Below are 24884 nucleotides of genomic sequence, written 5' to 3'. Positions count from 1 at the left end.
GTGTGGACAAGGAATTTTTAATGAGTTCTTCATCTGATAAAAAACAACCATGCTAGAAGAGAAAAATAGACAAAATATGTGAGAGGGAGAAATTGCTGGTTTACATATAGAGATCACTTGCATCCCTACTAGGAATGGGTGTAGGAGCAAACCACTTTTGTTTTGGGGGGGAAACATAACTATATGGGGGAGTGTAGAGCTCCCCCATGTGGAAGAGTATTTGGAGTTTTCCTCTGCTGTATAAGCTCTGACCACCATCTTAGGGTGTAGATTTTTAGTTTCTTTTAACAAAGGCAGCATATCTTGACTGTCCTCTGCTATTTTCTATTGTTTGGTTCTTAACTTCTCTATGGAGTCTTTTATTTTGGATATGAGAGTTTCTGTCCACCCTCCCTATCCCTTTTATATTTTTACGATGATTTATTTGAGTGCTGAATACCTATTAACTAGGGACCCAGATAAGTTATTTTCTTTGCTACTTTTAACATGAAAGGGAAAGGTTGCTTCCTTGAGACGTAACCTGCAGATCTCCAGAATCCAAAGGACTGATAATTTAAAGCCATTCAGAGGAGAGGAAGGAGAGAAGGGAGAAAGTAGTTGAGATGGACCCCATATAGGGCCCATGAATATCTACCGGAGATTATTCTGATACTGGAAGGGAGAAGAGGAGTATATTCACAAACGTCCATTCACAAACGTCGCTAGATCTAAGCCTTCCATTTCGCCTACACGAGTCTTCAAGACCAATTCAAAACAGATACTTAGGCACCTTACACGTACCTTCAGCCAAGTCCTCACTCAAGAAATGTGCATTCTCGACTGCCAGCCCCCTTCATTGGAATGCCCTCCCCACGGACATTCGCATCGAAACGTGTACTCGAACATTCAAAAAGAAACTCAAGACCTGGCTCTTTACAAAAGCCTACACTTAAAGGTCTAGCTCAGAACCACATCCCAGAACTTGAATCATTCTCGCTTTTATAATCATATCAAACAACTCCTAATTTTTATCCTTGGTCTCACAATTCCAAATCATTAAATATTTGAGCATGCTACACCAATACCTCTTAATCCAGATGTAACCTCAGTTTTTGAAGTCTTCACTCCTATAGAAATAACCGCCAGTTCTTATTTACTTAACCCTATTCTGTAGACGTAAACTTTTCATGAAGACTGTAATCTGTAAACACCTGTATTTATTATAAGAATTTGTATTTACTATTTATATTTATTATTTAGCCATTAACATTGTTCTGTTACCACTTGGTACTATTTCTCTCCTTTACCTCAAACTCTAAGTTCCTACTAAGTTAGCCATGTTATTTATACCCAATTGTTGGATGTAATTGTATATTTGTTTAATTGTTCAATCTGTTTGATGTAATTTTCTGTTCCTTGTTCTGTGTAAACCGAAGTGGTATGCACAAGTGCATGAACTCCGGTATATAAAAGCCTTTAAATAAATAAAATAAATAAATATATTGCCTGCCGGTGAGAAATTGTACATGTGCATCCGATGCAAGGAGCTCCTGTCTCTCATAGAATTAGTCCGATCTCTGGAGACTAGAGTGGCAGACCTGGAGAAGATGAGGCAGACAGAGAGGTATATAGATGAGACTTTAAGGGACATCGTAGCCATCTGGCAGCCCTGTTGCTGCCTTGGAGGAGAGATTCAACCTGGTGCAGCAGGAAATGACCCTGTAGCAAAGATCTACTCTCCAGGTGGTGCATTATCCTCTCAACTGAGGATGTGACTCCTAGGGCTACTGCCCAGCAGGGAAGAATGAAGTCAGTCATCACAGCTGGTGATTTGATTATTAGGAATGTAGACAGCTAGGTGGCTGGTGGGCATGAGGATTGCCCAGTAACATGCCTACCTGATGCAAAGGTGGTGGACCTCATGCGTCACCTAGATAGGAATTTGGACAGTGCAGGGGAGGAGCCAGCTGTCATAAGAACATAAGAAATTGCCATGCTGGGTCAGACCAAGGGTCCATCAAGCCCAGTATCCTGTTTCCAACAGAGGCCAAACCAGGCCACAAGAACCTGGCAATTACCCAAACACCAAGAAGATTCCATGCTACTGATGCAATTAATAGCACTGGCTATTCCCTAAGTAAACTTGATTAATAGCAGTTAATGGACTTCTCCTCCAAGAACTTATCCAAACCTTTTTTGAACCCAGCTACACTAATTGCACTAACCACATCCTCTGACAACAAATTCCAGAGCGTTATTGTGTGTTGAGTGAAAAAGAATTTTCTCCATTTAGTCTTAAATGTGCTATTTGCTAACTTCATGGAATGCCCCCAAGTCCTTCTATTATCCGAAAGTGTAAATAACTGATTCACATCTACTCGTTCAAGACCTCTCAAGACCTCTATCATATCCCCCCTCAGCCATCCCTTCTCCAAGCTGAACAGCCCTAACCTCTTCAGCCTTTCCTCATAGGAGAGCTGTTCCATTCCCTTTATCATTTTGGTTGCCCTTCTCTGTACCTTCTCCATTGCAACTATAACTTTTTTGAGATGTGGTGACCAGACTTTTACACAGTATTCAAGGTGCGGTCTCACCATGGAACGATACAGATGGTACATGTGGGCACCAATGACATAGGAAAATGTGGGAAGGAGATTCTAGGCAGAGCTCTGGAGTCTCAATGCATGGATGAGACGATGATACAAGGAAGAGGGATTCAGTTTTGTAAGGAACTGTGGAACCATTTGGGGAAGGGGAAGTCTTTTCTGAAGGGATGGACTCCACCTTAACCAGGGAGGAACTAGGTTGCTGGTGCTGACCTTCAAAAAGGAGATACAGCAGCTTTTAAGCTAAATCAAAGGGGATGGTTTGGAGGGAGGTATCTTCGAAGGATACTAATGATGCATTAGAGGGGTAACAGAGAGATTCCAATAATAAGAAAAATAGTCCTAGTGCCTATAATTAAAAACTCACCTGAACTAAAAGATTCCAATTTATCCCTGTCAACTGAAAAGCAGAATGTTAATACAAACAAAAGATGCACTTTGAAATGTTTGTATGCTAATGCCAGAAGTCTAAGAAGTAAGATGGGAGAATTAGAGTGTATAGCAGTGAATGATGACATAGACTTAATTGGCATCTCAGAGACAAGGTGGAAAGAGGATAACCAATGGGATAGTGCTATATCATGTTACAAATTATATTACAATGACAGAGAGGAGCATCTTGGTAGTAGGGTAGTGCTTTATGTCTGGGATGGCATAGAACCCAACAAGATAAAGATCCTGCATAAGACTAAATGCACATTTGAATCTTTATTAGTAGAAATCCCCATGCGTGTTGGGGAAGAGTATAGTAATAGGATTTTACTATTGTCTACCTGGCCAAGATGGTGAGACGGACAGTGAAATGCTAAGAGAAATTAGGGAAGCTAACCAAATTGGTAGTGCAGTAATAAAGGGAGATTTCAATTACCCCAATATTGACTGGGTAAGTGAAGCATCAGGACATGCTAGAGAGATAAAGCTCTTGGATGGAATAAATGACAGTTTTAAGGAACAATTGATTCGGGAACCGATGAAGAGGGAGCAATTTTAGATCTAATTCTCAATAGAGCACAGGATTTGGTGAGAGAGATAATAGTGGTGGGGCCGCTTGGCAATAGTGATCATAATATGATCAAATTTGAATTAATGACTGGAAGAGGGACAGTAAGTAACTCCATGGCTGTAGCACTAAACTTTCAAAAGGGAAACTGATAAAATGAGAAAAATAGTTATAAAGAAATTGAAAGGTGTATCCACAAAGATAAAAAGTATGCAACAGGCATGGACATTGTTAAAAATTACCATCCTTGAAGCATAGTCCAGATGTATTCCTCACATTAAGAAAGGTGGAAGGAAAGTCAAGCGATTGCCAGAATGACTAAAAAGTGAGATGAAAATGACTATTTTAGTGAAAAGATCTTCATTCAAAAATTGGAAGAAGGATCCATCAGAAGAAAATAGGATTAAGCATAAGCATTGGCAAGTTAAATGTAAGCCATTGATAAGACAGGCTAAGACAGAATTTGAAAAGAAGTTGGCTACAGAGGCAAAAACTAACAATAAAAACTTTAAAAAATATATCCGAAACAGAAAGCCTACAAGGGAGTCGGTTGGATAAGGCAATCAAAAGGAGATTAAACAATTTCTTTGCTTCAGTGTTTACTGAAAAGGATGTTGGAGAGATACCATTCCAGAGATGGTTTTCTAGGGTGATTCAGATGAACTGAACCAAATCACAGTGAACCTGGAAGATGTGGTGGGCTTGATTACAAACTGAAAAGTAGTAAATCACCTGGACCAGATGACATACACTCCAGGGTTCTGAAAGAACTAACAAATGAAATTTCTGACCTATTTCAGTTAATTTGTAAGCTATCATTAAAATCATCTGTTGTGCCTGAAGACTGGAAGATGGCCAATGTAACCCTGATATTAAAAAAATGCTCCAGGGGTAATCCAGGAATCTATAGACTGGTGAGCATGACTTCAGTGCTGGGAAAAATTGTGTAAATGTTTATAAAGAATAAAATCACAAAACATTTAGATAGACATGGTTTAATGGGACACAGCCAGCATGGATTTACCCAAGGAAAGTCTTGCCTCACAGATCTCCTACATTTTTTTGAAGGGGTGAACAAACATGTGGACACAGGTGAGTCGGTAGATGTGGTATATTTGGATTTTCAAAAGTTGTCTGACAAAGTCCCTCATGAGAGGCTTCTAAGAAAACTAAAAAGTCATGGGATAGGAGGTGATGTCCTTTGTGGACCGCATGCTGGTTAAAAGACAGGAAACAGAGAGTTGGATTAAATTGTCTGTTTTCATAGTGGAAAAAGGTAAACAGTGGAGTTCCTCAGGGATCTGTACTTGGACCAGTGATTTTCAATATATATATATAAATGATCTGGAAAGTGAGTTATCGTGAGTTACGATGAGTGAGGTTATCAAATTTGCGGATGACATAAAATTATGCAGAGTAGTTACATTTCAAGTGGATTGTGATAAATTGTAGGAGGATCTTGTGAAACTGGAAGACTGGGCTTCCAAATGGCATATGAAATTTAACGTGGATAAGTGCAAAGTGATGCATATAGGGAAAAATAGGCCTTGCTGTAGTTACACAATGTTAGGTTCTATCTTAGGAGTTACCACAGAGGAAAGAGATCTAGGCATCATAGTGGCTAGTACATTGAAATCGTCAGCTCAGTGTGCAGTGGCGATCAAAAAAGCAAACAGAATGTTAGGAATGATTAAGAAGGGAATGGCAAATAAAATGATGGATGTCATAATGCCTCTGTATCGCTCCATGGTGAGACCTCATCTTGAATACTGTGTGCAATTCTGGTCGCCGCATCTCAAAAAATATATAGTTGCACTAGAGAAAGTGCAGAGAAGGGCGACCAAAAGGATAAGTGGTATGGAACGGCTGCCCTATGAGGTAAGGCTAAGGATGTTAGGGCTGTTCAGTTTGGAGAAGAGACGACTGAGGGGGGATATGATAGAAGTCTACAAAATCATGAAAGGTCTTGAAAAAGTTAATGTAAATTGATTATTTACTCTTTAGATAATAGAAGGACTAGGGGACACTCCATGAAGTTAGCAAGTAGATCATTTAAAACAAAATGAAGACAATTCTTTTTCACTCAGCATATAGTTAAGCTCTGGAATTCATTGCCAGAGGATGTGGTTATGGCAGTTAGTGTAGCTGGGTTTAATAAAGGTTTGGATAAGTTCCTAGAGGAAAAATCCATGAACTGCTGTTAATTTTTAAGCAATAGATTGAGATTCATTTAATGTTTGGGTACTTGCCAGGTACTTGTGATTTGGTTTGGCCTCTGTTGGAAACAGGATGCTGGGCTTGATGGACGCTTGGTCTAACCCAGTATGGCAATTCTTATGTTCACACTGTATCAGTAAAAGTACTGTTGGAAACCAAATCAGCTTTCAGTGTGTTTTTTACTGCATAATTACTTTAACTCTTGTCAGTGCAGCTATCATCATTGCTATATTGAAGACATTGAACTAGGTCTTAACGCAATGCAAAGCAAAGGCCTTGAAAGTAATCTTTTCCCCAACTCAGAGAACCATGCAGTTTTTGATATTTTAACATTATGAGATGCTTGCCTCCTGAAACTGTGATTTGAGAGATGCCCTCTGGTACCACTATCCAAGTACGATCAGCCCATGGGTTACATAAACTTAACCCTCACCCAGGACTTTATCCTCTTCCTGAAACTATAAGACAATCTGCTGTTTTCCTTAAAGTGTGCACTCTTTCTGAAACATAAAAAAATGAAAAAAATAAAGGGAACATTGACCCCCAGATGACATGACACAAAACAACATGGTTTGGCTTGCATACCGCTATTACAATCTCCATCCTCAATATGTGTACATTGGCCCTGCAGGGTTAAGTTACCCCAATCCCCCAAACCCCAATATAAACTCTAATTTTTGTGTGGGGTGGTCGCAGATGCCCTCACCCCCTTCTTTCCAGATTTAAAATAAAATTGACGCTTCCCTGCCATTAGTCCCTCCCTATCCTTTCCCTACCCGCATCCAGAATACCACGTACCCCACCCCCCCTTTCCCCAGACCTGCCAGAAGCAAAGTAGCGAGTAGCTTCCGCTTCCAGTGCTTGTCATATCAGAACAGCGCTGGAAGTGCCAGGAGTAGGTAAGAGGTTACCTTGCTCCTAGCAGGGTTTCTTGTGATCCCGAAGGGGAGGGGGACATGATATTGCAAATGCAGGTGGGGAGAGGGTGGGGAAGGGGGCAGCTGGAAAGCTTTTATTAGAAAAAAATAAAAAAATGGAAAGGCAGGGTGGAGGCAATCGGTGATACATCACAAAAATTAGTCTTTCCTTGGGGTTTGGGAAGAATTGGGTAGCTCGGCCCAGCAAGGCCAATGTACAGATATTGGTGAGGGAGGGTTATAAATGGGGCGCTGGCCCATAAAGGTCTTTTTAAATATATATATATATATATTTTTTATAAGTCCTGGGCTACTTAAACAGATATCATTGAAGATATTCTGTTAAGTAAAGGGTTATCTGGCCACATAAGGCCAGATAACTAGGCATATAGGGGCAGATTTTCAAAGGGTTATGCGCGTAACCCCGATAATCCGCTCCTGCACGCACCGAGCCTATTTTGCATAAGCCCAGCGACGAGCACAAGCCCCGGGACACGCGCATGTCCTGGGGCTTGAAAAAGGGGGCGGGGAGTGGGCGGGGTGGGGTGGTCCAGGAGCGGGGCCAGAGCCTGCAGGCACAGCGGCCATTTGTTGCCGTGCCCAGGATCGCGGGTCGGCCATCGGCTGGTGCGCGTAACCTACGCCTGCCTGGAGGCAGGCGCAACTTATCAGATAAAGGCAAGGGGGGGGGTTTAGGTAGGGCTGGGGGGCAGGTTAGTTAGGGGAAGAGAGGGGAAGGTGGGGGGGGGGCAGAGGGAACGGAATAAGGCTGCGCGGCTCGGCGCACGCAAGGTACACAAGTGTGCACCCCCTTGCGCGCACCGACCCCGGATTTTATAACATGCGCGCGGCTGCGTGCGCATGTTATAAAATCAGGCGTAGATTTGTGTGCGCCGGGTTGCGCGCACAAATCTATGCCCGCGCGTAGGTTTAAAAATCTGGCCCATATAGTTCAAAATCAGCTAAGTTAGCCAGTAACTTAACTTCTTCCTGAAACACCTCTTACTTATCTGGCTATAATTTAGCCAGATAAGTGGCTGAAGCAAGACTTTCCATTTAGATGTATACATTGTGAGTTATCCATCTAAATAGCTTTTGACGTCTTTGTTTATCTGATAATGCATTAATCGTGTTTTGCCTGCAAGTTTTTGTTTTTGTTTTCATTTTTATAAGTAAAATTTTTCAAGAAAACCACTCTGTTAAATGACCAGAGTTGTTTTGAATAGCAGTGTGGTCAAGATGCTTGGAGCTTCTCTGGATATGCCTGAAGAGCCTTTCAAGTGTGGTACTGGAGTTTTTTTGGAGACCCTGTCTCCCTAACCCCTCCAGATGAGTCAACATGCATTCTCAGTCTCTTTTCCTTTTACAGTCATCGTGGATCTGAGTAGTTTTATTTCTTCTAGGGTGTTGCCGTCCCTCTCTTGGCACCTGGTACTTACAATATGCAGAGTGCATCACAATTAGAATAAACGGATTATAATTAAAGAAAGAAATGAGTCCTCTTAAACAAGAGTTTCTTAAAGAATTAATCATTTTTCTTCCCTAGCATGCTTTGAATAGATTTCTGCACTAATCAGTAACCATATTTTTATATTCTCTAAATAAAAAATTATAGGAGTGCATACCGTATATGGTTATTCTGATTCACAACATGGAGGCCTGGCAAAGCAAGTGCCAACAGCACAGAAAACACTACAACCTCTTCGCTACTTCACTGACAAGTGCCTATGGAGACACATAGGCAATCAAGGGAATATGTAGGATCCCCTTACACTTTTTTTTTTTATAACTGTAAGGGGATCCTAAAAGTCCCCTAGCTCTTTGCTGTTTGTAGTAATTCAGAAAAATCTCCCCCATGGGTGATTTTTTTTACAGGGAGTGCTGTTTTTATAAAACAGAGAAGTCCCCAGATGCTTGGTCTTCTCTTCTACCTCCTATCCTAGAAATGCACCTGGGGCCGGAGGGCAAAGTTCCCAGGCCAGTGAGAAGACCAGAGGTGGGCCATGAGAAGAGGGGAATTAGCTCCTTTGCTCCTCGTCTGCTTGCCTCCTTTTCTAGTACCTTAACTATCTTAAGAAGTATATTTACATTATGGAGTCAAGGGGAGGACTGCCAGGCTTGCAAAGATGCTTTAGAGTTGCTGCTTTTGGAGGTAATTTTGAAAAGGATTTTCTTGCATAAACCGGCTTTTCAAAATCAGTCAAGGCTCTGCACGTGTAAAAGTGCATGCAGAACTCAGTGTGTGTGTACTTTTTTGCAAGCATTGAACAGAGATTTTCTGGGGTGCAGGCTTGGGGTAGAATTAGCACTTATGTGTGTAAATTACTGCACACAAGTTATGCCCTGCTTGGAGCAGGTGCAGTTGCGCTCAAGGTAATTTGTAAGCCTACCCTGCAATTATCCAAGGATTTTTAAAACAAATTTATGCGCATAAGATGGTTTTGAAAGTTCTCTGTAAAGTCTGAGTGTACAATATATACGCAGGCTTTACCATGGTGCAGGATGTTAAAATTTACCCTCCCCAGGAGTGCCAGCAGTAGCTCATCTGTGCATGATCAGGAGAATTTCCCAGTTCTATTGAAAGAGATCTACACAGGGAGAGTAACTTTCAAACAACTCCGTGCAAGCCAAGACGCAAGGCAGGAGAACATTGGCACTGTCTCTCAGGGCGCCCTACTCAGTCCACCCACGGGACTGGTCGCACCCTACACAGCCCGAGGAGGCTGGTCACGGACCACGCTGAGAACGGGACAAGCGCAGGGAAGGGTCCAGTCGAGGTGGGACTCCGACGATGAAGCCGATGTCATCTGAAGCACCAACACGGCTAGCAGGATGAGACTGCTCAGGAGCTCAGGACACCAGTCCACCTGCAGGCCTCTCCAACCCGGGAAAGATGTCGTCCGAGGGAGCAGGACCGACAGGACCAGAAGGCTCAGGAGCGCTGACGTGAACACCAAAGAGGGCAGGACACCAAGAAGCGAAACACCAGGAGACGAACACCAGGACACCTGGACGAGGACCTCAGGCACAAAGACATGGCATGACGAGGAACAGACAAGACGAGGAACTCCATGGAGAAAATAAAAGACCTGACGGAGCTCTGGCAGGCAGGAGCTTCCAGAGTGAAGTAACTCCGGTGCAAGGCGAAGACTGAGTGACGGAGCAGCCCTTATATAGGGCTGGAGCAGGAAATCCAATCCTAGGTGGGGCCAGCACACTTCCTGAGTGGCCCTTTAAATCCAGAGGACAGACGCGTGCCGGCGCCTAAGGGAAGGAAGCAGGAACTTGCGCAGGACCGCGGACAGCGGCCTACACCGAAGTCTATCCGCAGAAGGCAGGGCTGGGCCTGGACGCAGGCCTCGAAGACGGCAGCAGCTCCAGCCCCTGCAGGCAGCCTCGAGGGCGGCTCCAGCCGCCAGGAAGACCGAGGCTTTTGCGGCCTCCAGCCGCGAAGATGGTGATAGCGGCGGCGGCGGTCCTAAGCCGCATTGAAGGCAGGAAGGTCTGCGGCTCCGGCCATGGTAAAGCAGGCGAGATGGGTGGCCTCCGGGCCGCGAAGAGGAACACAGTCCGCGGCTCCAGCCACGCAGAAGGCTTGACGGCGGCATCCTGCCGCGTCAGTGAAGCAGCAGCAGCATGGGGTGAGTGAAGCCTGCTCGCGGGCAGCAATTCATAACACTAATGAACCAAATTTCGGCCATAATGAAACAAATGAATGAACCAAAACAAATTTTTATCTTCTCTACATTCCTAATCTCTGCATGCTTTAAATATAAAATTGCCATTTCTATACACAATCTGCTCTATAATCCTAATTCTCCCTGGATCAGTTCTAGTTTGCGCATTCACACTCCTGCATGGGTCATCCATTCCTCCAGTCAGTTTTTGCTTGATGTCCCCCTGCCGAAAGTTGTCTCCTTGGCTCCCATGCATGGGCGCTCCTTTTCCATATATGGCCCTATCCTCTGATATTCCCTCCCAGTTTCTCTATGACTCACACAGGATTCAAAATTATTTAAGAAGTCGGCAAAAACTTACCTCTTCTGTGAAGCCTTTCAATAATGTTGTACCCACTCCCCCTCCAGTTTAGACTAACTAATTTATTAAGGCATGAGCTTTCAAGGACAGAGCCCACTTCGTCAGATGATTCTGACAACATGGACTCTGTCCAGCTGATGAAGTGAACTCTGTGCTACACTAGACTAAAACAGCTATCCCTCTGAAGAATTTTACCCCTCCAGTTTGTATTTGTATTTCTCAGCCTACTGCACATGCATTTTATATTAAGCTTATATTATTGTTTGTTATTGTTTGCTGCTTTTATGACTGTTTTATTATACCCTGCCCCGAAAATTGGCGTGGTGGGTAACACATGTTTTTAAATAAATAAAATGTATGGAACAAAGAAGACTAGTTTCTCCACAGGACATATGCAAGGCAGGCACAAGGGCTTCTTTAAATAAATGTATTAAAGATTACAAGTTCGGTGATCAAGTCAAGGAAGGCTTCTTATTTGGCACAAGAGTACTGGAGGCTATGATGGCCTCACCCTGTCCGAGTTAGGTATTTCATGTTCATATCCCTTTTATCTGGACTGATCTAGTAGGATGACAAGAAAGGTGAAATTTAAGCATACTTGTTAATTTCTTTTCCTTGAATCCCAACAGTCCTGCTAGAAGCCACGCAAGGGGCTATAGCACTTTCTTCTTGCTCTTTTTCTATTTCTTTTTTATTCATAAATATTTAGGAAGCCCCCTAATATTGGCATTCAGGGAAGGAAAGAAGAAAGTTTCCAGAGAAGAAAGAACAAGAGAGCCTATTTGTGGCACTTAAATTTAGTATATAGATAGAGAGAGAGCTAGATAGTTATAGAGAGATATAGATATAGATATATAAATTTCTATCTAGGTATTCAGGATGGAATGAGGACAAAAAATATCTGTAGATTAGACAAAGGCTTGGACAAGAAACTATTGACAGCCTTTCTTGCTGTACCCAACTATCAGGCCGATACAGTACAGTGCGCTCCGACGGAGCGCACTGTTAGCCTGCTCTTGGACGCACGTTTTCCCTTACCCCTTATTCAGTAAGGGGAGGAAAACATGCGTCCAACCCGCGGCACCTAATAGGGCCCTCAACATGCAAATGCATGTTGAGGGCCCTATTAGGTATGCATGCGGGATACAGAAAGTAAAATGTGCAGCCAAGCTGCACATTTTACTTTGAGAAATTAGCGCCGACCCAAAGGTTGGCGCTAATTTCTTCCGGCACCGGGAAAGTGCACAGAAAAGCAGTTTTTACTGCTTTTCTGTGCACCCTCCGTCTTAATGTCATGGCGATATTAAGTCGGAGGTCCCGAAGAGTAAAAAAAGTTAAAAAAAAAAAATTGAATTCGGCCTGCGGCTGTTGGGCCGAAAACCAGACGCTCAACTTTGCCGGCGTCCGGTTTCCGAGCCCGTGGCTGCCAGCAGGCTTGAGAACCAACGCCAGCAAAACTGAGGGTCAGCTGTCAAACCCGCTGACAGCCGCCGTTCCAGGATAAAAGGAGGCGCTATGGATGCGCTAGTATCCCTAGTGCCTCCTTTTGCCCGATTCTACCGCACCACCTCATTTGCATACTGTATCGCGTGCACCAGCGAGTGGCCGGTGCGTGCACTGGGAGAGCGGGCGTTCGTCCGCTCTCCCACATTTTTACTGAATCGGCCTGTATATAAGGCAAAATGTCATCAGAAAACACTTATGTTCTCTGCCTCCACCTGCTGGTGAGTGAGAATAATTCATCTGGACTGATCTCTCAGGATTCAAGGAAAGAAAATTAACAGGTATGTTTAAATTAAACCAAATTATGGATTTTTTGTGATATCCATCTGAAAAAGTACTTAGGACCAGGGACTTCTTCCATATTCCAAATGCCTAACCCATTTTCTGCCTGGTTTCTCAGAAGACCTGAAGCAAATTGATATTTTTTTGTTTGTTTTTTTTAATGAATGCTAGTGAAATGCCACTGTTCATATACTGAAATATTCTATGGATATAGCAATGCACCATCACTGTGAGGGGTATTGAATGACTCTCTTGTCCAGTTTGCAAGAGCTGGATATGGTAAGGTAACCAGATAGCTCCATTTCATAAGGGATGTGCTGGCTTGATCCTGGTTTTACTTCATTGCATCTATGGACTTATAGTCTCAATTTCTCTAGGAAAAGCAGGACTATAGGTTCATTGTTTCAGTGGAGGTTATAACTAGGAACATCTCAGCCTGTTTCTTTATGACATGTACCTATCTGGTTAACTTAGGATATGGAAACCTCGAAATACATTAAATGGAGACAGTGACTGTCTCCATTTAATGACTTCCTTCTGCTTTAGTTCGATCTGAGACAAGTCAACTTATTCCATTATATTATCAAGTTTAAAAAAATGTCTTCCTGACATGAAAGTAGCAGTGCCTTCTGTTGACATGCCTGAAAATAGTGCTTAAATCTGTTTCCTCACTCTAGCAAAAGGTGTCAGTACTTATTTCTGCTGATATTTTTTGCATTTTATCATTAAAATGAAAGAACCTTTATTTCCTTGTCAGTCTCCTTAAGGCTCTTTAAGTTGCTATAAGTGTCTCAGGTAGAAGAAGATGCCTTAACTTAACTAATATCAGAACAAAGAAGCCTTTTCCTGTAAGATCTTAAACCAGCTTCTTAAAAAAAATAATTAAGGGCTGACCCTTTGTTCTTTACACAGTTTTCCATTTGGAAAGTTTTTCTGTCAGTTCCTAATATGTCCATCTGATATATTTGTATGGATTAGATCTGCCTTCAATCTTCTTTTCAGTTGAGAAAAACCTTCCTCAAAGACCAACTCTTCCATCTCTTTCATTGAGGGTCCTGGCTTTCTATTCTTTCCAATTCTCTTATGTCTTTATCTGAAATAACTGGCATGCAAATTTTGTGATTATACGCAGAACCCTTAAACAAATCCATAGTTATTCACAAAGTGGTTTAGTCTGTTTCTTACCTTTCCACACAAAGATTGATTTGGCAATGCTATGGTCCAAAATGAAACACTCCTCAGAAAGAAGCATATCCATAGAGAAAGGATTCACCTCCGCAACTACTGATACCTTCATGGATCCACTGGCATCTGATACCTGACACACAACAAAGTTGGGTAACATTATTTTACCTATTCAAGTACATATTTTGAAAACTCTAAAGATGTTTGTCTCTGGGAATAATTTCCTAGTGCATAGGACTCTGTAATTAGTTTACTGAACAAGACAGTCTTTACACCATACATTGCCCAAATATCCAGAAAAAAAAATATTGATTTTGAAATAGTATTGCAAATAACTGTTGGTTAAAAGCAAAGAAAGTCTCTTCTTGGTTGATGAAGATACAAACTGATATGGAATGTTGTTGTTATGGAAGACAAGCTTGGCTTATCCTTTCCGTAACATTTAATACTCTATTTTCTAAAAGGCTTCTACCATCCCGAATGATAAAACATTTTCAAAACTATGATCCTTTTTGACAGTAGTGTTGATTCTGCAAAACGTTTGTAACTTCCCATTTCTATTATAAGAGCATAAACATATTCGTTTCACAGGAGGGAGCATCCTATTAGAGCTGGGGAGTAGGAACCAAAGGATCTGGTTGGTGTTATTGGCTCTACACTAATACCTTAGATTAATCATATTAGCGGAATTTTCAAAGGAATTTCCATGGGTAAATAGGGGGTTACCAGCAGAAAAAGCCCTTTTGAAAATTGCCTTCCCCAATATACTGTTAAAAGAATGCATGCTGTAGAGTTCTCCATGTGAAAAGGAGTAGAATTGGAATGGACCCTTTAAAGTACACGTGAGGATTTCATTTTGAAATTCTGATTTCTTTAAACTTGTGTACTATGTACCTGCAGTGTATGCAGGGTAAATAATCCCCATGGCACTGGCCTAATGCCAGATTTTCATAGCTCAGCCAGGTAGACTCACACCCTGAATTTTTTTTTATGGGGTAGGAGGTAGATTAGGAGGGGGGATGTTGGGCCCATGACTGACTTTTTTGAGGGGTAGAAGGTCAGAAAGCCTGGAGAATGAAAATTCCCCCCAATTTTTGGGTATAGTCATAAAAGACCATTTTTGTTTTTTATGTACAATTTGTTAAAAATGAATGCACATCCGTATTGACAGACTGATTCACTAACACATGCTATCACCAGGAAAATGTGCATTATTAGAGAATTGGCTCCATTAGAAATAATGGGAGCCATGATAGATAAGTTGCATTTTCACGTGTCAATAAGTAGCACAGAGGTCAAAATGTAAAGGCTTTGTTAGGGTAACTTTTGATGTCACCCAGTCAGAACCCAAATTTTGAAAGATTGTCTCCATTCCTCGGCAAAATGTTGTTTGGTAATTAATTACCTGGACACAACTTAGCCAGATAAAAAGGCGGTCATGGAGGTGTTCCAGGGGCATGGTTAAATTTGAATCAGTGAGTGCTGTTATTCAGCTCTACTTAGCTGGAAAAGTACCTGAATAACTTTAGTCAGGTATAATCAGTGGCTAACTTATCCAGATGCATTCTGCTGAATATCCAGGTAAAGTTACCCAGGTAAATGTCTTGTTTACTGGTCCTCTAAATATCTACCTCACACTTTAGTTTGATAGCATATAATTATCCTAGCATATTACCAAACATACTAATAATACTCCAGGAGTATTATATACAATAATCTGTGACAATAGAAGATTCTAAATAAGTCTGTATCTATTTATGTATACATTTATAGAAAGAGAGAAATAAACATATGTATATAGAGAGAGAGAGAGAGAGAAATATATATGCGAGAGACAAACACACACACATATATATATATATTATGAGGCCAATATTCAGTTGACCATTTAGTTGAAAAGTTATGTGGCTACCGAGGGGTTAATTAAGCTCTTAGGAAAGGTAAGTCCATTGCAGAAAGACTAAATTCATTCTTTGCTTCTGTGTTTACTAATGAGGATGTTGGAGGGATACCAGTTACAGAGATGGTTTTCAAGGGTGATGAGTCAGATGAACTGAACCAAATCACAGTGAATGTGGAAGATGTAGTAGGCCAGATTGACAAACTAGAGTAGTAAATCACCTGGATCAGATAGTATGCAGCCCAGGGTTCTGAAGGAACTCAAAAATTAAATTTCCGATCTATTAGTTAAATTTTGTGACCTATCATTAAAATCATCCATTGTACTTGAAGAATGGAGAGAGGCCAATATAACCCCAAAATTTAAAAAAGGCTCCAGGGCTGATCCTGGAATCTATAGAATGGTGAGCCTGAATTCAGTGCTGGGAAAAACAGTAGAAACTATTCTAAAGATCAAAATCACAGAGCATATAGAAAGACATGGTTTAATGGAACACAGACAGCATGGATTTACCCAAGGGAAGTCTTGCCTCACAAATCTGCTTCATTTTTTTGAAGGGGTTAATAAACATCGATAAAAGGTGAACCTGTACATGCAGTGTATTTGGATTTTCAGAAGGCATTTGACAAATTCCCTCATGAGAGGCTTCTAAAGAAACTAGGAGACGTGGATTACAAACTAGTTAAAAAACAGGAAATAGAGAATAGGATTAAATGGTCAATTTTTTCTCAGTGGAAAAGGATAAACAGTGGAGTGCCTCAGGGATCTGTACTTGGACCAGTGCTTTCTAATATATTTATGAATGATCTGGAAAGGGATATGAAGAGTGAAGTAATCAAATTTGCAGATGATACAAAATTATTCATAGTAGTTGAATCACTTGCGGATTGTGATAAATTACAGGAGGATTTTGCAAGACTGGAAGATTGGGCATCCAAATGGCAAATGAAATTTAATGTGGACAAGTGAAAGGTGATGCATATAAGGAAAAATAACCCATGCTGTAGTTACATGATGATAGGTTCCATATTAGGATTTACCGACCAGGAAAAGGATCAAGGCATCATAATGGACAATACTTTGAAATAATTGGATCAATGTGCTGCGGTGGTCAAAAAAGCAAATTGAATGCAGGAATTATTAGGAAGGGAATGGTGAATAAAATGGAGTATGTTATAATGCTTGTGTATCGCTCCATGGTAAAACTGCACATTGAGTACTGTGTGCAATTCTGGTCGCCGCATCTCTGAAACGTTATAGTTTCACTGGAGAAGGTACAGAGAACAGCGACCAAAATGATAAAGGAGATGGAACAGCTCCCCTATGAGGAAAGAATAAAGAGGTTAGGGCTGTTCAGCTTAGAGAAGAAATGGCTGAGGGGGTATATGATAGAGGTTTATAAAATCATGATAATAGAAGGACTAGGGGGCACTCCATTAAGTTAACAAGTAGCATATTTATAACAAATCAGAGAAAAATCTTTTTCACTCAATGTGCAATTAAGCTCTGGAATTTGTTGCCAGAGGTTGTGGTTAGGACAGATGGTATAGCTGGGTTTAAAATAGGTTTGGATAAGTTCCTGGAGGAGAAGTCGATTAACTGCTGTTAATCAAGTTGACTTAGGGAATAGCCACTGCTATTACTGACATCAGTAGCATGGGATCTATTTCTTGTTTGGGTACTTGCCACGTACTTGTAATCTGGATTGTCCACTGTTGGAAACAGAATGCTGGGCTTGATGGATCCTCGGTCTGACCCAGTATGGCAACTTCTTATGTTTTTATGTTGTTCCATATATTCAGCTGCATAAATGTCTGGCTGAATATATTTGCTTAAGGTTATCCAACTACATGTATCCAGATATCTTAAAAACCTAACCAGCAATGTACTTATTTTTAGTGCTGGAAGTGTAAACTGAGTGTAGTTTACACTTCCAGTGCAGTTCTGACAGAGGCTGCGCTGGATGTCATTGGGAGCGGGTTAGTTCGAACACCATTCCTGGTAGAGTTTTTAAGGGTTTGGGCAGATGGGGGGAGGATCCATGGGGGGGGTGGGGGGTGGATGCGGTGGGCATCATTGCAACCTGGCTGGGGGGGAAGGAGAGGTCCGCAGTGGGTCAAGGTTGATTCTATCATGGTGATGTGAGGTGGGGAGTGCAAGGCCGCTATGGTTTCTGTAAAAATTTTGCCAGCATTACTTACCCGGATATCTTTTAAAGGATAAGTAGGAAGTTATCCAGCCACACAAGGCCAGATAACTTTAGACCTGCTTCTTTTGCATCTGGCTAAATTATAGCTGGGTAAGTAGCTGAATATTCCTAATTTGCCATTTAGACTGATAACTTTTGAGTTATCCGTTAAAATGGCTTTTGAATATGGACCCTGATATATCTATATCTATGTGTGTGTATATGTGTGTGCACTTAACCCTTTTCCTGCATTATTTTTATCTGTTTTACAGTCTTTTATATTCACTGCCTTCTTTTATACTTTGTACCTGCAATTTCTGTTTTGCTCATGAAGCATCCTGATTAACTGTCCTTTCTTCTCTTAGCCTTGTCCTGACATGCTGATGTTCATTCTCCAGGAGCAGAAGGCAGAGGAGAATGATGCCACCAAGACATGCCAAGACTTTACCATCCCCTACCTTCCATGAAATAACAAGAGAAAAATATAATGTTGTTTATATTTGTTAACTTTTTGTGCTTTTATTAATAGGCATAGGAGTACATTTTCAAAGTACTTATGCTTCTAAAAGTAGCATACATATATAGCTCCTTTAAAACAACAGCTGATGTCGCCGCATGCATCTAGGCGACGTCAGGGGGCGGGGCTTCTGCAGCAGCAGTGTCTCAGCCGCGAAGAAAGGCCTCTCGGCCCCGGAGTAGGCCCGAGGAAAACCAGCTGCATCCTCCAAATCCGCCTCGGAAACTTCGAGACCAATGAGCTGCCGCGGAGGTGGGTGAGCATGCTCGACCCCAGGCTCCAGGGTGGAGGAACGTAACAGTACCCCCTCTTCAAGAACCACCTCTGATAGGGTGTCATCTCCGATTGACCCATCCACTTCTTCCTCCGTAGTCCAGTCTTGTTCACTGTCGTAGGAATCCAAGCTATATGTCTCCGTAGCATACAAGGTAGAGGGTCTCTTCAATGTCTCTTGCACAGAATTTACGGGGTCCAGGACAATTGGTGATGATAGCGTTGAATCCCCTTGAGTATTCTTCTGCTCCAAAAGAGCATGTAGGTGCTGTACCTCCTGTTCCTTATAAGCCAGTATGGCTTATAGGCTTTGTGTGGCTTGTCCATGAGACCTTATTAGTTCCTTGTTCTCCAAAGTCTTGTGGTTCAATTGTTCTTTTAATTGTAGGATGTTGGATTGTATGTTCTTTTAATTGTATGTCTGTTGGATTAAGTAGGCCTGGAGTCCCATCCTTCCTGGGGCTCCACTCTACTCTCCCTTGGGGAGGCATAGTTCCCGGTACGACCTTAGCCGTCCTTGCAGATCGAGATGGTTCAAGATTGAAACAGGCTCCTGCACAGTGAGGACCCCACTGAATCTGGTCAGGTGAAGACCAGTCAAACTGAGGCTGATGTCTCTGTAACCAAGGTAGCCCTAGAATTATAGGGCTCACAGCCTGGGGTAGGACAAAGAAGGAAAGGTGTTCAACATGATCCGTTCCGATCCTTAATGGCAACGGTTGAGTGACTCGTGTAACTTCACCCAGAAGACGATTCCCATGAACAGACGACAGAACCAATAGGGGTTCCACTGGCAAGGTACAGAGACCACAATAATCCACAAGGTCCTGCCGGATACAGTTCACTCCAGCACCCGAGTCTACCAGGGCTTGAGAGGAGACCCTGGTGGCGAACAGCTCCTCAGACGCGGGCAAAATAAAGAGAGGTGAACCTGTGGCAAGGCCTAGGGTTATAACTTTGGTCGACTTTTGATAACATGGCATTGACCCCTGGGACACCAGTGAAGAAACGGGAGGTCCACCATTCTCAGAAGGAACTGCTTGCATGCAAGGTGCAGTCACGGCTGCCGAAACTTGTGTCTGACCTAGTTGCATAGGTTCTTCAGTAGGCTCTTCGGCCCGAAAAGGTGAATCCAAGAGATGTTCTCGTTGCCTTTTATGGGCCTCCCAGGCCTGTTCTTGCAACCTCCTGTTGATCCTCCCTGTGAGATTAATGAGTCCTTCCAATGAAACGGGAAGCTCCCGTGCCGCCAGTTCGTCCTTAATCTGTGGTGATAGGCCCTCCAGAAATTTGGTGTTTAGACTGTTCCCTTGCCAGTTCAATTCTGTAGCCAAAGTATGAAAATCTATAGCATATTCACTTAGAGTTTGAGAGCCTTATCGAAGATGAAGAAGGTCTGCACCCATAGCTGGCAGTCTGCCAGGCTCCTCGAACACCTGTTTAAAGGCAGAAACAAACTGAGGCAGGTCAGATAGCAGAGGATTGGAGCGCTCCCATAAGGTTGAAGCCCAGGCCAGGGCTTTGCCATCCAATAGGGAGAGGATAAAAGTCATCTTGATTAAATCGTTCGGAAACAGCGATGGTTGTAGAGTAAAATGCATATGGCACTGTTTTAGAAAGCCCCGACAGAGCTTAGGATCCCCAGAATAATGGGGAGGATTAGGTAGAGAAATTGCAGTTTGATGGCCTCCAAGAGCCTCTTACGAAGCAGTAGATATGGGAGCAGTTATGTCAAACCTCTTCATAAGGTCCTGGCGAAGTGTCAGACGCTGGACATCTGCCATTACTAATTCAATCGAGGTCTAAAGACTCTGCACCTTCAGAAGGAGACCAGGGAAAGACTGGAGCACTTTCAAATCCTCAGCTTGCGAATCTAGTTGAGCATTCAGTCGGTTAACAGATAAAGGTAATGCTTCCAGGAATCTCTGTTCTTCCTGACTCTTCTGGGCCAGGCCTGGAATGGCCTGAAGTGTGGAAGTCTGAGCCGAATCCATGGAGTTAGCAATCTGTTATGGTTTAGCGGTGTTTGGGTAGATTTGTGGGTACTGTGGCAGATGACCACACCCAAGGGGAGGAGTCCCGCGGGGGCCACAGTACTGGGCTAGACTCAGTATGCACAAACACAGAGTTAGTTTTTTTTTTGTACAGCTGATGTATACCGCCAGAGGTGGCAGTAGTGAGGTGATCCAGAGGTAGCAGTCCCGGGACACTCGGCAGTTGGAATATGGAGATTCCGATGTAGGTTTTCCAACATGGCAATGCTGTAGATGAGACAGAATGAGAATTAGATTACTCACTAGATGGTAGCTGTAAGGTTGGCGATTCCACCAGGCTGAAGTTGATGGTTACAGGCACCGAGGCAGGGAGAGCAGGCCCTTGAGGAGCAAGTAACTAATCCCAGTAAGCACCTGAAATAAAGCAGAGGGCCCCCGAGGAGTGGGTACCCAGGTTAGAAAATACCCCGAAGGGCAGAGAGAACTTCCAGCGGCAGCAGGAAGTGGCAGAGTAGCTAGACCGGAGAAGTCCAATCGTTGCTAACTCGATTTGTTAACAGTTAATGAGCTGGCTAAATACCCGGACAGGGGTGGGGAACTTCCGGGTATTTCCTGTGCTGGCTCCTTTAAAACAACAGCTGACGTCGCTGTGCGTGTCTAGGCGACATCAGGGGACGGGGCTTTGGCAGCGGCACTGTCTCAGCCGCGAAGAAAGGCCTCTCGGCCCCGGAGTAGGCCCGAGGAAAACCTGCTGCATCCTCCAACCCTGCCTCGGCAGCCCCGAGACCAAAGAGCTGCCACGGAGGTGGGTGAGTATGCTCAGCCTCAGCCTCCGGGGTCGAGGAACATAACAGTCATAGGCCAAGGACCTTGCTTTGGGCCTCAGTCTATTCCCTAGGTGAGGTCCTGACTTTGGGCCTGGGCTTAGACCTGATTGATCAATTATTTTCTTTTCAAAACAAAACATGAAAACCAACAAGCTTTTGTTGGATTTTCAATCGTTTTGCTTTAAGAACAAAATTAAACGAAATAGGACATTTCATCTCATTTTTTATTTTGTTTCTCTTGAATGTCCATCCCTAATTTACATGCATAACTACTTTGAAAATTCATCTGTTACTGAGATATGAGTGAATGTGGGGTTTGAGTGTTGGTGTGTGAGTGCAAAAGTACTGTGTAGATACCAGTAGTACAGATGTGTGAAAGGAATGTGAGAATAATATAGAATTAATAAAGGGGACGGAACTATATATGGTTAGTGAATGTGTTAGTAGGTTTGTATGATAAAGACTGTCAAAACTGTTTTTATAAAGATGAGTGATGTAATGTGGTGTTCTGTAACAACTGTAAGATGAAATAATTCTGAAATGAGTCTTCTTTTTAGCTTCAGACACTTTTTAATGTTTCTATTGGAATGGATAGAATAAAAGGGTTTAATGGATCAGATTCCATGATCCTTCATTGGAAGAAAAGAAAAGAAAAGAAAAATAGGAGATACATCACTGCAAGAAATGCAGCCCAGGCTAAATCATATTCTGAGCAAGAGTAAATATGTTCTGAATAGAGGACTTGGGGAAGAGAATAAAACCATAAATTGGAGAATCTCTTTAGGAGTTGTCCCAGGGGCAGAGCAAAGCATGGTAATAGAGAATGTATATTAGCTCTGCTGCTGTACTGTAAATATCATTTGTCTGGAGCCCATATAAATAACTTATTCTCTCTTCCAAAACAGCATTTATAGTGGACAAATATATCAATTTATAACAGTAGATATTTGGGAAAATCTAATATTAAACCACTGCTTCCAAAGTGGAGGTCCAAACTGTTAAACAATTTTCTAATAAATGTACTTCCATAAATGGAAGGAAAAATAAGATTTGGCCAACAAATTTTACTTTAAATCATTCCAAAATTAGGATGGTTCAAGAAAGTGAAAAGTGCACCAATTTTCCAAGTGAATGACTAATTATTTGAAGATAAAACTTCCCAACTATATAACCTGAATTATTTTGGCTGTAAAGGCCTTTCTTATGACATGACCCTTACAGCATGCCACACAGATGCATTAGCATATATTAATACAAAACTATAAGGGAAGAACAATGCTTAGTTGCTTACCATGTATAATTTTGCCATTTTCCTGTTGGAAACATCTGCAACCTCATCATCTTGGTCATCTCCTGGGGGAAGCTCTGGCTTTCTCCCTAAAACCTTTAAGAAAAGAAAGCAAAATGAACATTTATAAAAATTAAACGTTAAATTGCTCAGCAAGATTGTTGTTCATATATTTTAATGTATAATTTCATGCCATGATGTAATGCAATAATGACAGAGTAGATTTGCCAACTGCTGCTGATTTTTAGGATAGGTTAATCTAATTCTGGTTTTACACTACTGCACCTATGAACTCGTAGTCTTGCTTTTCATAGGGAATGCAACTAAATCCTCTTGGAGGCAATGGGATAAAATCAGGACTGGATCAACCTATTTTGAAAATCTGGAGCCAGTTGGAAACCCTACACAAGAGATATCACTCTCAACAACAATCTGGTGTTTCTTGAAGTTCGGCACTTTATGGTAGCTCAGCACAGAAATGCTCCCTCTCACCCTTTAGAAACACTGTGTGATATTAACAACTGATGAAAGCATAAGTTTTCCTCACCATTCTAGCCCTCAGTTTTTAAGAGATTATAGAATTACGGGTAAATTGTTAAACCCCGGCAAGCGTAAATCCCGGGATGTACGCACGTGTCAGGGCCTTATGCACGCTGGGCCTATTTTCAAATAGACTTGGCATTTAATCGCGTGAACCTCGGTTCGCGATTAAATGCTGGGGCCTGTAATGGGGGAAGTCCATGGGGCGGGGCTGGAGGTAGTCGGCCGGCGTGTGCAAGTTGCTTCTGCTCCAGAGTAGCAACAACCAAAAAAAAAAAAAATGTAAGGTAGGTTAGATTTAGGAGGAGAGGGGAAAGGAAAGGAAGGTTAGGTAGGGGGTAGGGAAGTTCCCTCCCAGTCCGCTCCTTAATTGGAGCGGACTGGGAGGGAACTGGGAGAAGCCCGATCTCGTCGTCGCGCATAGTTTTTGAAAATTAGGCCCCCCCCCTGCGCGCACCACCCACCCATGTGCACGCGGATTATAAAATCCAGCGCGCATGTGCCCGCGGCCCGCGGATTTTATAACATGCACACGCTGGCATGCGCATGTTATAAAATCGGCTCATCCATGTGTGCGCGCCAGGAAGCACGTGCACATGGACACACACATGCTTTTGAAATCTACCCCTTGCTGTCTAGTATGAAACTACAAACTTCCCTGTGACGGTTAGTTTTCTGCTATCCTGATACTAGTCTATTTGTAAAATAATGCTAAAGTTTTAGCCAAAGCCAGATTAATGTCTGTGCTGTCTGAGTCCAGGTCTGGGGCTCTCAGCTGAATGGAATCTACTTCCAAGAGATGAGAGAGGAAGAGGTGTCATCTCTGCTTAAGACAGGAGGGAGAACTTGTTTGCTGTACCTCCTGTCATCTGACTGATTCAAAGAACCTTGGGTCTCAAACTGAAAGATAATAGGGATGTGCAGAAGAAAAAAAAATGCATTGGTTCATTAATTCTTTTGGTTGGGTCAAATTTGTTTCATTAGTTTCAATACAAAAAAAAAAGTGTTTATTTGTTTCATTAGTTTATTTGTTTGCCATTGAAAGCTATGGGGGAAGCACTGCAGTCTAATTTGGGCTTTAGAATAGTGATTTTCTTATCAATTCTAATGAAACATGAATAAATAAATAGATAATGGCGAATTGGAATAAAAAAAAAGTTGCATAAAGAAGCCTATGGCTCTGTAAAGGGGCAAAGGGGTACCAGGCTCCTACCAGCTTTGGCAGGAGTTTTCCAAAACACTGTGAGAGGAGCAAAGAAGCAGTAAGTGAGGAAGAACATATTAAGGTGGAAAAAGAGGACACCAGCAATAGTGACGTGAACATTTAATGACATCATGAGAGGCAAAGTGGCACTGAAAGTGGCTTCAGCACCCTAAGGCATCATGAAGGCAGAACAAAGCAGAAAATGTGGCAGGAAATATACCAAGTAAAATCAGAAAGAGTGGTATCAAGAAAGGTGCACAGCAGCACCCTAGATTGGTAAGTAGGCCTCAAAGTGTAAGAGCTGGAGTACGCCAGTAAGATTACAATGGCAGAAAGAAGTTAAGAACCGCAAAGAGTAAAATTTATGCATGGCAGCAAGGCTGAGCGGCACTAGGATATCAAGGTGTAGGATGAGGGTCGTAGCAT

At 42.4% G+C, this 24884-nt stretch overlaps 1 protein-coding gene across 2 annotated transcripts in view; it reads right to left on the bottom strand.

Annotated features, from left to right (window-relative positions):
* SCIN (scinderin) overlaps positions 1-24884 on the bottom strand; it is a 267968-nt gene that overhangs the window by 61126 nt on the left and 181958 nt on the right. For both annotated transcript variants that reach the window (XM_029588987.1, XM_029588988.1), the window contains 2 exons: positions 22718-22810; positions 13728-13860 (listed from right to left, as the gene is read on the bottom strand). In XM_029588987.1, the coding sequence (XP_029444847.1) occupies positions 13728-13860; positions 22718-22810 (226 nt within the window). The remainder of the gene's footprint in view (positions 1-13727; positions 13861-22717; positions 22811-24884) is intronic.

This window comes from Rhinatrema bivittatum, chromosome 2, assembly GCF_901001135.1.
Source record: "Rhinatrema bivittatum chromosome 2, aRhiBiv1.1, whole genome shotgun sequence".
Lineage (NCBI taxonomy): Eukaryota > Metazoa > Chordata > Amphibia > Gymnophiona > Rhinatrematidae > Rhinatrema > Rhinatrema bivittatum.
The sequence above is the reverse complement of the archived record's forward strand: the minus strand, read 5'-3'. Positions and strand labels throughout refer to the sequence as shown.